This window comes from Sus scrofa, chromosome 2 (genome assembly GCF_000003025.6).
Source record: "Sus scrofa isolate TJ Tabasco breed Duroc chromosome 2, Sscrofa11.1, whole genome shotgun sequence".
NCBI lineage: Eukaryota > Metazoa > Chordata > Mammalia > Artiodactyla > Suidae > Sus > Sus scrofa.
In genome coordinates this window covers 78,954,161-78,972,365 of record NC_010444.4, presented here as the reverse complement: position 1 = coordinate 78,972,365, position 18,205 = coordinate 78,954,161, and the positions used below count along the sequence as shown (strand labels likewise).

Below are 18,205 nucleotides of genomic sequence, written 5' to 3'. Positions count from 1 at the left end.
TTGAGTTTTTGAAAAATTTCAATTACTGACTTAAACTAGTCATTTTTTTTCTCAGAAGTACCAACTTGGCATTCTACCTCAGCATTATGAAAATGATCTTGCTCTTAAGCAGACTTTATCTTGAGGAATGACAGAAAGATAGAGGACTTTAAAATTAGAGCTTCCATGAGTCTGGCTCCTAGAAGACACCCCGTATAAGCAAAATTCAAACACTACCAGTCTGCGGAAGAGCACCTCCTCAGCCATGCTTGAAGGTGGCTTCCATTGACATGCAGAGCATGCAGTGAGGACACAGCTGCCTCCCCCTTGGCTTTGTGCAAGTCCTTAGCAAGTCAAAGGTGGTTCAGATCAGATCCTGTGCAGCCAGGCCAAACACAGCCCTTCCACAGGGCCCCAAAGCTGTTTACCTTCAGTTGCACTGGAGGGAAGAGTAGTCTGAAGACATCTACACAACAGCCTCAACTGGCGAGCCTGTCTGCCACAGCCAGAGACATCACCTACGCCCCAGGCAGGAATAGAGCACCAAGAAACAGTCCACATGACACTGAAGTATAGACAAGACAAAGTGCAGTTTTTAAAAGGAAGATTTATTTGACAAGTTCACTTAGCGCAATACACCTAAAAGGAAATCACAATACAATGAAAGATTTAAATCAAGGCCTCAGAATTTCATACAAACACCAAGACCAGAATCCTAAAGTATTGGTATTGCGTCTCAAATTTTCCCCATTAACTTAAAAAAAAAAGCTTAAACTTACGTGCCTTAGAGGTTATTAAATGAAAACTAGAATTAACAAACATGCCAAATGTTTCACTTTTAATTGTAGACACAGCTCCTATATTTTTACAAAAAAGCATGTCTTTCAACATGCACTCAGTGTTCAATGTAATGTGGTATAAGAGCAACATTTAACATAATTCAACTGCTTTAACCTAAATACACTTACTGCTTAAGTACATCCTACAATATAACTAACTTGAGAAAAGCTGAAAATTATTTAACAGTTATAGTTTACTCAACTTAGTTGTTACATCCTAGATGAATGTTTGTGTTCAAAAATACTGAACCTTAAGTCTTTAAAACAATCCTGATTCCCACTTAGAGTAAGCATAAATCACAAGCTTGTATTGCAAAACTGTTAAAACTTAAGTTGTTTTTCTTTTTAAAAATGTCGACTAAGAGTCAGTGATCAGGACCAATTACATTCCCCATCCACCACTCATACTGGACATGCTAGACATCCCTCCCATTCCGTTCACTCCCATAGATGCTCGGCTTCCACTACTGTAGTAGCTGCTGTTCACTGCTCCTTGGCTGCCTGCAAAGACATCAATTTCACAAGTCAGGAGAAGTTATCAGATTATCGGTCAACTAAAATATAGCATTCCAAGAAAAAGTTTAAAAGTATACGAGTACAAATGGCTGCTGTCCAAGTGGTGAGAAGCACTTTTGGGAAAAGGGACTCCCGACTCCAAACAAAGTCTCAATTAACCCCTTTTCTCTGCAGTACCAACTTGCCAGACTCTTGTTGCTACCATTTAAGTGGATGCTTCAGGATCAACGTGGAAAATTTAAGTTTAAAGGAAAACTAGTGTTTTTCAAAAATTGCAAAATTACTTCATGTTGTTTTTAAAAGCTAAACAAGGCATTTAAAAAAAATTTACTGCAAACATTCACAATGTGAATATGGATATATGAATAGGGAGCACAGGGGCAGTCTCTTGCTTTTCCTATTCATGGTGGGCAGGAAGTGAGACAACAAAGTTGGTCTAAAGGCAACTCACTGTGCCCAAAATGGCAGCCTCCATAGTTAAGTCAGAGCCATTGAATGCTATAGAAAGTATTATTACAACATATCAGTATTTGCTATTGGGAATTTAAATTATATTTTTCGAGAAAATATTTACCTATGCAATGTTTGATTGAAAATCACTGGAGTTTTCCTGTAAAACTTGGTCTGCAAAAGGATTTTGTAGGGTAAGACTATAATACCAAAATCACCATTCTTTAGACCAATTGAAAAAAATAAATAAATAAAACCAATCCTAGGTTAACTGACTAGTAAATACGGTCCTGAACCCAACCACCATTCTATTATTTAAAATTCTCCCTCCATCTAAAGTGGACTTAATGCTAACAAAAAAAAGAAAAAAGAAAAAAAAAAAAAAAAAAAAAACAAGAAAAAGTGAACTGTTTAATGTTTTAACAAACGGAGGCAGATTTTTTTCTGGCTCGACATTATTTCAAGTTGCAATAATGACTATTTTATAGAATACTTCCCCCTCCCAATGACCAATTCTGAAAAATTAAGCTATTTGAATAGTTACATTAGAATCAAGAGCATACATATAATAACCCAATTTCACCAAAGAGGAGCCTGTATATTCCCCCAACTAAAGAAACCTGTCTAAAAACTTAATCCTTAGTATACATAAAAATACACTTACCATATCCACTCATGCTGCTCTGGCCACCATAACCGCCTCCATAACCACCACTCAGCTGCTGGCTAGCTGGGCCACCATAACTGGACTGGTTTGCTGTTAAGTTAAGAGAACATTAGAACCTTGTTCCTTATGTAATGTGGTACCTGGTGGTACCGGGCTTGTAATTCTAAATCTATTATTTTCCAGTCTTGATATCACTATAACTCTCTGCCTCCTCTGCCTATTGTCTATGACCAGACTACCTTTCTATCCATCATTTGAGCTAGTCAAACATTTATAAACCACAAGGTCAACAACATACACTTCAGCAGGACTGAATCCACATGATTCCATAAATAGAGGCATTTTGACAAGAACTTATGACACTGCTTAACTGGATTTAGTGGGGTTCCCCCCACAATTCAATATATTATCACTGATACACAGCTATCACTGAACACCTAGTTATGCCCAACTAATTATGCCCCCAAATTTTAAGTTATTTTGATCATGTGTTTTGGTAAATACTAACTTTAAACATCCTTCATACTAGTTTCTTTCTACAGTCCCCCCCTCCCCCCAAAATACTTCAAACTAATTAGGTTATCTACTCTTAAGTATTTTATGTAACTCACAAGGACTTAAGGCAGACATACAATTCAAAATTTCTTTGCCTAAATTATGCTAAGACTCATATATACACATATATATAAATTAACTTAACTTACATAACCAACTTATATAGATATGTTTTGGTTTTTAAAAAAACTAACGATATTTACACAAGCCCATGCCTCCCATCATTTGGCTACCATAAGCACCACCGCTTGCTCCTGCTGTAGAATTCAAGAAGAGTTCTACATATCTGTGTTCTGAAATGAGAGAAAAGGCATACAAGGTTAGCTTAAAAAAAAGACACTAAAGTGATATTTACACAAACCCATGCCTCCTAGCATTTGGCTACCGTAAGCACCACCGCTTGCTCCTGCTGTAGAATTCAAGAAGAGTTCTACATATCTGTGTTCTGAAATGAGAAAAAACAAAGTTTGAAAATGTTTGTTGGTGAAAGAAAAGATAAGCACTTTTAAATTCTTTTAACTCTGAGAATTTTAAATACTTTCAGTAAAAAAATTCTAGCTCCATCTTTGAGGCGACTTACTTCATGCAGGTTTCAAAAAGCTTTTTTTTTTTTTTTTTTTTTTTTGGTCTTTCTAAGGCCACACCTGCAATATATGGAAGTTCCCAGGCTAGGGGTCAAATTGAAGCCGCAGCTGCCAGCCTATACCATGGCCACAGCCACACTCGATCTGAATTGCATCTGTGACCTACACTGCAACTCACGGATCCTTAACCCACTGAGCAGGACCAGGGATCGAACCTGCATCCTCATGGATATTAAGTCGGGTTCATTACCACTGAGCCACAAAGGGAACTCTTCAAAAAGCAGTCTTCTAAACATTCATTTAAATTGCTCCATCAATTACGGATATGCCTTAAGTCAGTGTTCTCAGCACAAATTCCTTTTAGTCATACTAACTTTAAAAACCCAAACTTTTTATAAACATCCTGTCTCTATCACTGGAATATTAATACCCTTACTATTCCTCTCATTAGTCACAGATCTATTTGTTAGAGAGACCCCCAAGATGCTTAAGTCACACTCACGCATATTTGCTTTGTCTTTTGACATAGCTGCCACTGCATCTTCATGAGTTGCAAACTCCACATCTGCTTCACCAGTTACTCTGCCATCAGGACCAATTTCAATATGTACTCTCACAGGGTTGAGTGGTGAAAAAAACTAAATATAAGGCATTTCAGAGAATCAAGTCAAAAAGTGTTAGAAAAAAAACAATTTTAACATGCTCTCTCACCTAAATAGAAACATGTTTTTACTACTACACTAAAATAGACAACTTGTGAATTTATCCTACACTTACATTATAAATGTCATTCTCAGTAGCTCTGTAAGGTAATCCCCGCATGTGTACACAGTGTCCTGTTGTGCTCTGGAAAGTAGAGCCACCATCCCCGTATCTGTGATCTGACATTCCTGAAAAACAGTAATTGAGGTCTAGATGAACAAGAGTGTAAGTATCCCTCAGATGAGAAATTCAATTCTTACCTTACCTCTTCCAAATCTATCTGATCCAAATCCATAGCCATCATTATAGCCATTATAATCATCATAGCCTCCATAGCCTGAAAAAACACAAAGTACAATCAGTAAATGAAAACATGACACCTGACACATGATACCTAACATGACACCTGATATTTTCACGTACCTCCACCATAAGCACCACGCCTCATCCTTTCAAAGCCAGCTCCCCTGCCAATGCTGTTATACCCTCTGCCAGCCCCAGGTCTGTCATAGGGACCTGGTCGCTGCATGGCCATAAGTTTTCGTGGAGGATCATAGTGAGTTCTAACTTCAGCACGACTGCTCTTAAAGATTTCGATATACCTAAAGCATTGTTCATGAGGAAAGGGGGTGGGGAGGGGAGAGAAAACATTAGTTCATTTCATACGGGTATTTAATTACACAAGAAAACAATGTAGTCATAGCCATGAAACTGACTAATATTTAAAGCCAGATTTCTTATTTGCATAGGCAATGACCAGAAATTCACTCAATTTTAAGATCATTTAATGTAAACTTTATAGAAAAAAAAATTCACTCCTCTGAGGCAGAAAGCCCAACCTTAGGGGTAGAGAGGAGTACCGTAAATATTTCAGGAGGGAAAGAATTCCACTCAACTTTCAACATTTCATGTCTTAAATCCATTGGCATCATGTATAGCAAGCAGGCCAAAAAGCCAGCCTTCACCAACAGTCTAGCCCACACTACACATTTTCTTTCGCCAATATATACCCCAGCCTATGCTTTTAGTAGGAATCAGCATAGGTAAGCGCATGCTTCAATGAAAAATAGTCACAAGCAAAGAGAATAAAACCTTTTGTGACAATTTCTTGAAAGCTATGCTTATTAATACATATGCAGAATATTTATACAGCAAGAAAAAGTTTGTTGCATTTCAACTTTAAAAACAAGATCAGAAAGTATCACATTTTCTTATGGTAATATTAATTTACTAGGTGGATGTTATTACAGCTAAAGCCAGGTTTGCATTAACATTTTTAAAGCCATAGTCTCTCAACTCCATTGACTGGGGGTTAATTAGGAATATTACAGAAGAATTATAAAGTAGACCAAATTAGTTAGGGACAATTGCAAAATCTAAAATTTAATCTGAAAACATTATGGGACTTTGACATGGGAAACATTTGAAAATTACGGCAAAACAATTGGGACTAGGAATCAGATTTTCTTCCTAGATTCTAAGCAGAGAGAATATGGATTTAATTGTTTACCATAAGAAAAGTGACAAATCCAACCAACCATCCATCCCCACCTGTGCCCTATTCTTTCCTTGTGTTTCTTTAGAGCCTTTTCAGCTATTTCCTGTGAAGCAAACTGCACGAAGGCCTCCCCCGTACTCCTCCCCTGGAAGTCCACCGGCAATGTTATCCCATTTGGCACGATTTCCAACCCTTCAACCCAAGGACAAATAACCCCAGTAGGGGGGCAATATTAACATCACAAGCCCAGAAATGATTCTTCTTATAGCTTTAAATAAACCAGAATTTTAACTTTAGGTATGTCACGGTATGCTTTCAACAAGTACTCTTTAAAAATGCATTGTAGTAATATGAAGTTCCATTATTATTACAATCTATAATTCAATTCTTAACACACCCTATGGCACAGTATTCAAGAAAAAAACTTGCTGAACACAGGATGCATTAAGAATTCAACAATTAAGAACACTTATTTATCTATGCAACGTAATGCTGAGTTACACAAGAATTTAATAAATTTTCAAACATCAAATACAACAGTTTTACTAAATTCAAAATACACCTTTTACCTCATTTCATATTTCAATGTTTTAAAGTTAGTGGAACTTCAAGTTTTAAAAAATTACACATTTAAACATTTTATATATAAATTGAAACATTGCTTAGTCATATAACTGACAAACATACAATCTAAACTTGCAACAAAACAACTGATCTAACACAGCACAATCATGCACTCTTATGCTCTAACAGTAGTATGATTCACTTCTGGAAATTCCGTCTATGAAAAATCCTTTCCGTGGATACATTCCCAAGCTTACAAAAAGGGCTTAAAGCACTTTCCTAGAAGATATGAAATTATGTTCATATTTAACGTTGACAGATAGCATTCAATTCTCACCAATTTAGACAAAAACAATCAAAACACTTGTTTTCAAAAATTCTGGCAAAATATTAGGACTTGATACATATCTAATAGTCAAGGTTTTAATACATACTACACTAAACCATGAAAGGATTTGTTCTTACTTCCAGTTCATCACATCATGAATATTAAGCAATAGTATTTAAAATATATGCTCTAACATTCTGCTAAACATGCAATTTATCAGCTCTTCAGCATAAAAACATTCAAATACTTTAGGCCCAAACATTTTCAAAACATTCTGTTACTTCAGATATTAAGACTACATTCAACCTACACTCAGATCGACTAAGTTTATAATTCCCTGACTGAAGCAATTGTTTCCCTGAGGTTTTTTCTCGCATAAATACGACTATTAGAGACATTTCTGGTCCTGTGACCCAGTGTGTCTTACAATATAGACACTTGCCATAAATTACAACAACCTAACTAACATACTAATCTAATGTTTAGGGAGCTTACCTTTAACTTGAAGTACTTTGCTGAACAGCATTGTGAGGAAAGTAGTTAAGATGTTGAGGACAATCCTCAAAAGATCTACTCTGAACTACAATACTAAATATAGGCAAAGTTAGCATTTTGGAAGTACTTAATTAATCCACCTTTAAGATGGGCTTAAATTATTTGAAGGTCTCCAGGAAGAAGAAAACATTGATTCATCTGCATATACTCAGAACCTGTTTTAATATCTAAGCTACTCAACTTTTTAAGGCCTATTAAATCACATGTTGCCATAAGCTAGCCAGAACTCACTGCTCAGCAACAAACACGACTACATACCTGAGAAGAACTGAACAATTTCTTCCTTGCTACATCCAAAGGGGAGTCCTCTAAGCCGTACAAAGCCATCATTGGCCGTGTCAGGACTATTTGGACCAGTATGCTTCAACACCCAATCCATTTCAACGTTGTTTGACTTGAATACTGAAAAAGGTGCTTAGAATTAGTCAACTTTGGAAAGTTAGAGAATGAAGTTCAGACTTCCTGGGTCTTTAGATAATCTAGGAAGAGCTGCCATAAACTCTTAGATGACCATTTCCCATGCGGTCAAAACCTAAAATTCAGAAGGGGTAAGATAGAGCTCTATTTGTTTAATGTTTTATTTACTGTTACTAGGGCAATGTAAATCAAACCTTCAACATATCTGTGTCCCATAGTTTCTCTGTCTTTTTTCAGGGCCAATTTGACTTCATCTTCTGATTCAAGTTCAACAAAAGCCTCGCCACTCGGTCTGCCTTCTCTGGTGTAGATGAAACGAATACCTTGAGCCCCATTTTGAATTTTGCAGTCTGGAAAGAAAACAACCGTTAATACAGAATTTAAAACTAAAAACCACCGCTGGGTGATACAGATGAGATGCCCATTCACACCCCCACTACAAAGCAGATCATTTGCAAAGCCCAGAATGACCAAGGTATTACTAACTCCCAGGGTGTCTCTAGCAGTAATGAAGCAATTATTCTCCCATGACCAAACTTTCTCATTACCTGAATACATTCCCAAGTCATCAAGAAGATCCAATATTAGAAGCAGTTTCTTATTGAAGTTATCGCCAAGTCCTCACTACCCAAGTGTCTCCATTAACATTCTTTTCTAACTCCTCAGCAGACTGTCAAGTGTGTGATTTTATGGCATATTCTGAATAAACTTGGTATGGAATTTTGATTTGGAATATCTGATGGTTTTACCTTACCAGCAGCAAACACTACAATTTCTTACTCAAATCCAAATTGCAGGGCCAATACTCACCTGAAAGGGGATCAATGTTACCAAGCTAAAATGCTCCAAGTTGCACAGCTGAAGCCAAACCCAGTCTTGCCCACTGCAAGGTGGCTTCCCGTGTACTTGGTTCTTGTTCTACAGGTCGTTTTCCGTTACACAGGCTAAATTCAGATAGTAAATCAATACTACAAATATCCTTCCAAAACCTGTGAAGTTCTTCCAAATATATCTTTCAATCTAATCTTACACTAATAATAAAACAAGGTCATTTGGCAGAAATCACTCAGGAAATCTACATATTGGGAAAGAGCTACATAGGTAACGAAACTTTCCTGGGCTTCAGCGTCCTAGACTGTAAAGTGAGCCAGAACAAAAGCTAGATAAAGAACTCTTCAATGAACAAATCTTAATTAGGAAAATTGTCTGAAATTAAGAAGTGACATTTTTAACTTTTCGAAGCAAAATGCCCCGTTTCAAATAAACATTGAAATTGAAAAGGTTTTATGCTTTGAGGTTTCCGAAGCTGCGGGGCAAATTTCTCAAGACTGAGGAGAAAATCACATCTATCCATTCTAAAAGACATCGACAGAAAAACCAGTACTCAAAGATTTAAAAAAAAAAAAAAAAATCCACCAAAGAGGCCGCATTCCCCCCAAGAGGGCCGGCAGGGCGGGCGGAGCTTTCGCAATTTCCATTGCGTAACAGCGGCCGGCCGGGCGCGAGCAGGCCGGCGGGAACGGCTGCCGCCCGCGCCCCACCAGGGGGCGCCCCGGGCCCGGCCCGGCCCGGCCCGGCCACCGCCGCCTCCCCGCCCGCCCGCCCGCCCTGCGGCCTCGGCCGCTTAACTCCCGCCTCCGCTTCAGACTCACCAGAAAAAAACCGCTGCACTTCGTCCGCCGAGCAGGACCAGGGCAAGCCCCGGACCTTCACCACGAATCCCTCTCCGCCTTCGGTGCCCAACATCATCGTCTCTTAGTGCGTTCGGGCGTCGAAAAAGACTGCAAAGTGGGGATGACGGTCAGACCTGAGAAATGTTAAAATTAAACAGCCTTCCGTTCCGCTCTCGAGACGCCCTGCCGCCCCGCCGCGGCGCCTTAATAAAGGCCGAGGCCGTGCGGACTTCCCGACCCCACATACTCCAACGCCAAACACCCCCTTGGCCAGCGGTCGGGCCCCCGAAGCCGCTCTGTGCACCAGGTACCGGTGCCCCAAGCCAAAGGGGAACCCGGCCTAACGCCAGCGTGGAAGCAAGGAAATGGCGGCGACCGCTTCCGCTCCGCCTCCTCCGACATCTCACACAATAGAGTCAGCGCGGCCTGCAGGCCTCAGCGGCCCTGCCAAGACTCGGCGAACCATTCCTCGCTCCCAACGGCAGGCCGCACCTTGCTAAAGCCTCCCAGGTTCCACAGACTCCTGGGGGTAAACAATCCTCGTAAAAATGGCATCCTTGGAGTCCGCTTCGCGGTAAACACGGAGCAACAAACACTCACCTACACGAACAACTTCGGCGTGGCTGAGAAGAAATGGCCAGCGGGCGCCTGCGCAACCTAAATAAGGCGCTTAGAACAATCTCTGCGCACGCGCAGTCAGGTGGCCGCACCGCCCCGTTGCGTCACACAGAGCTTGGGCGCATGCGTAATTTTACGTTCCAGCCCATCTCCAGGCAGCAAGTTATTAAACGCTGGCGTTTTAGGCTCAGCCCCTCCCACCTCCTTAAACCCGCGGGGCTTTTATGCGCCTGCGCCTTCCCGCGATTATTGCGAGCTTTAGCGGTTTAATTTAGTTTCACGCGCATGCGTCTTCCTTCAAACCGTTCTCTGATCTTACCCGCCAGAAGGGGGGAGGGGAATGGCGGCTGTCAGGTCCTTTATAGGAACTGTACTGTGTACTAGCCTCTGGGTTGTGATGAGGTGCCGCTTAGCCCATTATCTACAGTCCTGGACGACCTGAAGTTACAGGCGCTCCCCGCCCTTGTGCAGCCTATACACCTTTTCTTCCTAGAGCCAGCCCGTGGCAAACAGCGCTGCGGGACTGCGTGCTTCCCGCGCCCGAAGATATCCCGGCGGCGCCGGGAGCGAGTCCTGGGCCTTCCTGCCGCCACTGTTCCTTACCTGTCGTCGTTGGGCCTGGGGCCCCATGCAGAGTCCCTGTGCCCGTGCCTCAGTCTCGTACTCCGCTTTTGCCCTAACGAACTCGCGCTTTGTGACCCCCAGCTGCCCCGCCCCAAGACCTGCGGGCCCTGAACGCCCCGGGCATTAGCACGAGAGGCGGGCGCGGGCATTAGCACGAGAGGCGGGCGCCGTACGCCGAGTCCCGCTGCGCGTCGTGAGTACAGGTTGAGCAGCCAGTGCGCGTTGCTCCGCTTTCTGGAGCGGGTTCCCGCTTGATTTTCCCAAGGCTAAGTAGGAACCGTTTTGTCCATCCCTAGATGGAGACACTCGCCCTGGCGAGACTCCAGGGTCATCTCGTGTGCGCACAGAACTGGAGGCTGGTGATGCTCGTGATTTCCAGTAGCACTGCAGGAATTGGGACCTTGCTCATAGGCTCTCAGTGCTCCCTTTGTCTGATCCTGCCTATCCTCCCCACCTCCAGCCTGGTGGACACAAGCAATAAACACGGAGTACCACAGCAAAGACCTCTCTGAGTGCCACTACTCAGAGATGCAAGAAAGCATGTTTTCGCCCCTGCGATGGTCTGGAGGCCGTATCCAGTTTTAATAGGTTTGAGAAAACTGGAGAGGACATCAGTGGAATAGAGGGAGAAGATGATCCAAGGTCCCAGAAGTAGGCAGGGGCCAATCCTGCCAGGCCATTTAGGCCTTGGCAAAAGTGATAATTACAAGCACAAGAAAAGGTTCTGGCAGGTCTTCAGCAGGGCGCAAGAAGAGCTGTTCGAAAAGAAAAACTCTGCTGCTGGGTGTAAAGGGGACACAGATGGAACAAGCACGGTGAATGCAACTGCCTGCCCTCAATTGCACACGGAGCTAGAGGAAATAGAGGGCATTTTGGCTAAAGTCACTAAGATGGGATTCCCAAATTGTCTAGATCAAAGGTCTATTTCTGAGTGATTCAAAAGCAAGGAGAGGAGTTCCCATCCTGGCTCAGCGGAAAAAAATTCGACTAGTATCCATGCAAACGAAGGTTCAATCCCTGGCCTCGCTCAGTGGGTTAAGGATCTGGCATTGCTGTGAGCTGGGGTGTAGGTTGAAGACCCGACTGGGACCTGGCATAGGATGGTGGCTGCAGCTCAGATTCAACCCCTGGGAACCTCCATATGCCGCAGGTACAGCCCTTAAAAAAAAAAAAAAAGGCAAGGAGAACAGTTTTTGCTCTTGGCCACTGTCTCTCCAAAACATCACAAGACTGTCTTAAGGTTTCCTAACAGGTTACATCATTTGAGAGCTTTGGTCTTATTAAATGACCTAAGAACACTAGTTTCTGGTTAGGTGAAGGAAAAAGCCTGACCCCCTCAAATCATGTCTTTACCTTTCAACAACCTGGCTACATGTCTAAGATGTTTATTTTCCCTAAAGTTTTCTGGGATTTTTTTTCACAGTAAGTAAATGTGATGTGTAATCATCACAGAAAGATAAGATCATTTCCTTGGATAGATTTCTAGAAGTAAACTAGGAAGGACCTAAATATTTTTAGGGCCTACCCTAAATTAAAGGTTTGACAACCCCTCTCAGGGGCAGGTGAGGGTTCCATATCCTTTTGCTTTGCTGACACTGAAAATTCCCTTTCTTTTATCCTCTGCCAATATTTTTATTTTTTGGTCATGCCCAAGGCATGTGGAAGATTCCAGGCCAGGAATCAAACCCATGCCACAGCTGTAACCAGAACCACAGCAGTGACAGTGCTGGATCCTTAACCCACAGAGCCACGAGGGAACTCCCCAGAAGGTTTTCATTTTGATGAAGTCAAAGCTATGGATACTTTGTCTTTAAGCTTAGAAAGTTTGTCTTTAAGCTTAGAAAGCCTCTTCCCAGGAGTCTCCTTGTGGCTCAGCCAGTTAAGGATCTGGCATTGTCACTGTTGTGGTGCCCTTCCACATGTGAGATGTGGCTTGCGGGGGCGGGGGAGCTCTTTCCCATACAAAGATAAAGCATATATTTATTAATTATCTTTTTCATCAACTTTAAACACCTTTTTTTCAGTTTAATCTCTCTAAATTACAGATGTGGGAAGTTCCTGTGCGGTGCAGCAGGTTAAGGATCCAGCATTGCTGCAGCAGTTTCACAGACTGTAAGTGCAGTGAGGGTTCAGTCCCTGGCAGGGGAACTTCCACATGCTGGGTTGGGCCAAAAAAATAAAGGATGTGCCTTAAAAAATAATGGCATGTTGTGGGATTGGCTGGGAATTTGGGGTTAGTAGATGCAAACTATTACATTTACAATGCATAAACAACAGGGTTCTACTGTATAGCACAGCAAACTGGGATAGAACATGATGTACAAGAATATTTTGGAGTTCCCGTTGTGGCGCAGTGGTTAACGAATCCGACTAGGAACCATGAGGTTGTGGGTTCAGTCCCTGCCCTTGTTCAGTGGGTTGACGATCCGGCGTTGCCGTGAGCTGTGGTGTAGGTTGCAGACGCGGCTCCGATCCCACGTTGCTGTGGCTTTGGTGTAGGCCGGTGGCTGCAGCTCCGATTGGACCCCTAGCCTGGGAACCTCCATATGCCGCTGGAGCGGCCCAAGAAATAGCAAGAAGACAAAAAAAAAAAAAAAAAAAAAAAAAAAAAAAAAAAAAAAAAGAATATTTTAACAAAAGGGAGTTCCTGTTGTGGCGCAGTGGAATCGAATCTGACTAGTATCCATGAGGATGTGGATTTGATCCCTGGCCTCACTCAGTGGGTTAAAGATCCGGTGTAGCCCTGAGCTGTGGTGTAGGTCACAGACTTGGCTCAGATCTAGTGTGGCTGTGGCTGTGGTGTAGGCTGGCAACTGTAGCTCTGATTTGACCCCTGGCCTGGGAACTTCCATATGCTGCAGGTACAGCCCTAAAAACCAAAAGAAAGAATGTATAGAAATTCACCCTGTGGCACACTGGGTTAAGGATCCAGCATTGTCTCTGTGGTGGCAAAGTTTAAATCCCTGGCCCAACGCAGTAGGTTAAGGATTTAGTGTTGCCACAGCTGTGGCTCAGGTTGCCCCTGTAGCTCAGATTCAATCCCTGACCCAGGAACTTCCATATGCCATGGGTGCAACCAAAAAAAAAAAAAAAAAAGTGTAGTATGTTTATACAGTGGGATATTAGTCAGCTATAAAAAATGAAATAATACCATTTGCAACATGGATGGACCTAGAGATTATTATCTTAAGTGAAGTATGTCAGACAGAGGAAGGCAAGTATCATATATTGCTTATATGTGGAATCTAAAAACAAAAAAGATATAAATGACCTTATTTACTAAACAGAAATAAACTCACAGACATAGAAAACAAATTTATGGTTACCAAAGGGGAAAGGAGGGGAAGGATAAATTAGGAGAATGGAACTAACATATATATACTACTGTATATAAAACAACCAACAGGGACCTACTATACAGCATAGGGAATTATACTCAATATTTTATAATAACCTATAAGAAAAAATATGAAAAAGATATTATATATATACACACATATATATAAAACTCAATCACTGTGCTTTCCATCTGAAACTAATACATCATTGTAAATCAATTACACTTCAGTGAAAATAAATACAAAGTTGGAGGAGTTCCCATTGTGGCTCAGCGGGTTAAGAACATGACAAGTATCTATGAGGATGTGGGCTTGATTCCTGGCCTTGCTCAGTGGGTTAAGCATCTGCTGCAAGCTTCAGAGTAGGTTGCAGATGTGGCTTGGATCTGATGTTGCTGTGGCCCTGGGGTAGGCCAACACCTGCCTCTCTGATTCAACCTCTGGCTCTGGGAACTTCCATATGCCACAAGTGCAGCCCTAAAAAGAAAATAAATAAATAAATAAATAAATAAATAAATAAATAAAAGTTGGAGTTCCCATTGTAGCTCAGTGGGTTAAGAACCTGACTAGTATCCACGAGGATGCAGGTTCGACCCCTGGCCTAGCTCAGTGGATTAAGGATCCAGTGTTGCTATAGGTTGCAGATGTGGCTTGGATCCTGCATCGCTATGCCTGTGGCACAGGCCAGCAGCTGCAGCTCCGATTCAACCCCTAGCCTGGGAACTTCCATATGCCACAGGTGCAGCCCTAAAAAGAAAGAAAAAAGAAAAAAATATATATAAATAAACATAGAATTACCATATGATTCAGCAATTCCACTCCTAGATCTAGGACTTATCCATTTTATACTTCTCCCAGCAATGCACAAGGCTTCCAGTCTCTCCTCATCCTCACCAACACTTGTTACATTCTAGGATTTGGGGTTTTTTCCGACAATACCCATCCTAATGAGTGTGAAGTGGTATCTCACTGTGGTTGGTTTTGATTTCTATTTGCCTTATGACTAGTGTCATTGAGCATTTTTTAATGTGCTTTTGGCCATTTGTATATCTCCTTTGGAGAAATGTCTATTCAAGTCCTTTGTCCATTTTTGAATTAGGTTGTTTGGGTTTTTGTTAAGTTTTAGGGGTTCTTTATATATTCTGGATATTACTCCCCTGATATGATTTGCAAATATTTTCTCTCATTCTGAGGGTTATTACTTACATTTTTAAAAATTATTTTGTTCGTGTCCACGGCATGTGGAAGTTACCAGGCTAGGGATCAAACCTATGTCATAGCAGTGACCACACCAGATCCTTAACCTGTTGAGCCACCAGGGAACTCCTCCCTTACATTTTTGAGGCTTTGTAATTTCATTCTTCTTTTCGAAGTTTCCTTCATCTACTGCTTACTGGTTTTCACATATGCATTCTATCTATTCATGAATTCATTTACCCAACAAGTGTTCCAGTTCATTTCCTGTGCCATGCTCTGGGCTAAACCCTAGAGGCATGATCATGGAGAAGAGATCCATGCCCTGGAAGAGCTTTCAATCTAGAAGGGGAGGTGAAGAAAAAAATTAATATATATGCAATTCAGCCCATGACCACAGATTTTGGTAAGGGCTGTCCAGGATAGCTAGAGCCCCTAATGTAATTTGGGGGCCAAGAAAGTTGCTGAGAAAGTGGAATTTAAATTGGGATTTTACAGGTGATAAGGCCTGGTTACAAGAGAGTGATTTGGCAGAGGGTTAGAAGAGAGTAATGTGAGGAGTTTCCACTGTGGCACAAGTGGATTGGGGGCATCTCTGGAACCCTGGTACACAGGTTAACCCCCACTGCCTGGAACAGTGGGTTTAAGATCTGGCTTTGCCCACAGCTGTGCTGTAGGTCGAAAATGTGGCTTGGATCTGACCGCTGGCCTGGGAACCCCATATGCCACGGGGTGGCCAAAAAAGAAAAGAAAAAAGGAAGGGGAGTTCCCATCGTGGCTCAGTAGTAAGGAACCCGACTAGTATCCATGAAGATTTGGTTTCCATCCCTGGCCTCACTCAGTGGGTTAAGGATCCAGTGTTGCTGTGAGCTGTAGTTTAGGTCAAAGACTCGGCTAGGGTCCCATGTGACTGTGGCTCTGGCTGTGGCCAGCAGCTGCAGTTCTGATTCGACCCCTAGCCTGGCAACTTCCATACGCCACAGGTGTGACCCCTAAAAAGCAAAAAAAAAAAAAAAAAAAAAAAAAAAACCAAAAAAAAAACCCAAACAAACAAACAAAAAAAGTAAGTGCTGCATGAGAAAAAGATTAAAGAAAGGAGAGAGAAGAGTTCCCGTTGTGGCGCAGTGGTTAACGAATCCGACTAGGAACCATGAGGTTGTAGGTTCAGTCCCTGCCCTTGCTCAGTGGGTTAATGATCCGGCGTTGCCGTGAGCTGTGGTGAGCTGTGGTGTAGGTCGCAGACGCAGCTCGGATCCCGCGTTGCTGTGGCTCTGGTGTAGGCCGGTGGCTACAGCTCTGATTCGACCCCTAGCCTGGGAACCTCCATATGCCGCGGGAGCGGCCCAAGAAATAGCCAAAAAGACAAAAAAAAAAAAAAGAGAGAGAGAGAAAGACATATGAAGGTCATTGCACTGGAGTGGATGAAGATGGGGAGGAGGCAGGCAGAAAGAAAGAAGCATGTCAGTAGATGCATCCTTTTTTTTTTTTTTTTTTTTTGGATTTTTAGGGCCACAGCCGTGGCATATAGAGGTTCCCGGGCTAGGGGTCTAATTGGAGCTACAGCTGCCAGCCTACGTCACAGCCACAGCGATGCCAGATCCGAGCCACGTCTGCAACCTATACCACTGGATCCTTTAATCCACTGAGCAAGGCCAGGAATCGAACCCGCAACCTCATCGTTCCTAGTCGGATTCATTTCCACTGCACCACAAGGGGAACTCCGCTTTTTAGGTTTAAAGCTGTAAAGAGTAGTCTAGGCTGGATACAAAATCTGGATGTCACTGGATACAGTGATATTTAAAAACTTAGGAATAAATAGAGGGGCTCATCTTTCAGAAGCTCTTAGATATCACACACATTACAGATTAGGAGGTTGTGTCAATGAGAGGATGAGTAAAGGATGGGAGAAAACAGCAAAGGAGGGAGGGAGTGGGAGTTTGGAGTTAATAGATGCAAACTATTGCATTTGGAGTGGATAAGCAAGGAGATCCTGCTGTATAGCACAAGGAACTATATCTTAGTCACTTGCGATGGAACATGATGGAGGAAATGGGAAAAAAAGAATATATATATATATATATATATATATATACATACACATACACATATATATGACTGGGTCACTTTGCTGTACAGTAGAAATTGACAGAACACTGTCAATCAACTGCAATGGAAAAAATAAAAATCATTATAAGAAAAAGAAAATAGCAAAGGAGGCTGAAAAGGAGTGGCCAGAGAAATAGGCAAAACCTGGGGAGACTTAGGATAACTAAGGAAACAAAGGGACAAGTTTTGGGTGTGGTTGGTGATATCAAATTATGGTGAGAGGACTCAGGGGAACCAAGGCCCTGGGATTTAGCAACACCGAGGTCACTGCTGCCTTTGGCAAGAGCAATTTAGGTTGAGTGGAAGGGGTAGAAGCCAGGCTAGAGCTGCAGAGAAGATTAAGGGAGGGCAAAATGCAATACCAGCCTACCCTTCTTAGAACCTAATAAATGTGTGTTGATTTAAGCCACTAAATTTGTGGTGATTTGTTACAGCAGTAGTAGGAAATATGCAGGGTTTATCCCAAGAAGTGAAAAGGATTGTTCATTTTCTTTCAAATTAAGAAGAAAAACCTGGAGTTCCCGTCGTGGCGCAGTGGTTAACGAATCCGACTAGGAACCATGAGGTTGCGGGTTCGGTCCCTGCCCTTGCTCAGTGGGTTAATGATCCGGCGTTGCCGTGAGCTGTGGTGTAGGTTGCAGACACGGCTCGGATCCCACGTTGCTGTGGCTCTGGCGTAGGCCAGTAGCTACAGCTCCGATTAGACCCCTAGCCTGGGAACCTCCATATGCCGCGGGAGCGGCCCAAGAAATAGCAAAAAAGACAAAAAAAAAAAAAAAAAAAAAAAAAAAAAAAAAAAAAGAAGAAAAACCATGTGATTATGTATAGCCGAAGACACTTAATAGATCTGTATCACTAATAAAATCGTATGTTAAATAGGAATAAAAGGAAAATAAATAAGACAATCACCAAAACCTAAAAGTATAAAGCAAACTGAATAAAAATGTCAAAGTTGTTTCCACAGAAATCTAGATCAAGACAAGGATTCCCACTACTTT

The 18,205-nt window shown here is 42.1% G+C and overlaps 1 protein-coding gene across 16 annotated transcripts; it reads right to left on the bottom strand.

Annotated features, from left to right (window-relative positions):
• HNRNPH1 (heterogeneous nuclear ribonucleoprotein H1) lies at positions 567 to 10,910 on the bottom strand. Of its 16 annotated transcripts, none has more exons than XM_021084330.1 (14): positions 10,549 to 10,910; positions 9,307 to 9,435; positions 7,849 to 8,004; positions 7,496 to 7,639; positions 5,844 to 5,982; positions 4,716 to 4,894; positions 4,558 to 4,629; positions 4,368 to 4,501; positions 4,093 to 4,228; positions 3,392 to 3,451; positions 3,210 to 3,299; positions 2,449 to 2,541; positions 1,909 to 1,958; positions 567 to 1,319 (listed from the first exon to the last, which is right to left on the bottom strand). In XM_021084330.1, exons 2-13 carry the CDS (start codon positions 9,401 to 9,403, stop codon positions 1,909 to 1,911), a joined length of 1,350 nt encoding a protein of 449 aa, XP_020939989.1. In that variant the 5' UTR covers positions 9,404 to 9,435; positions 10,549 to 10,910; the 3' UTR covers positions 567 to 1,319. The 16 variants fall into 16 exon arrangements, 15 of the variants coding, with proteins under 15 accessions (XP_020939989.1, XP_020939987.1, XP_003123691.1 ...); XM_021084328.1 differs by lacking the exon at positions 10,549 to 10,910 and adding an exon at positions 9,928 to 10,068 and having other exon boundaries at positions 9,307 to 9,461; XM_003123643.4 differs by lacking the exon at positions 10,549 to 10,910 and adding an exon at positions 9,928 to 10,067.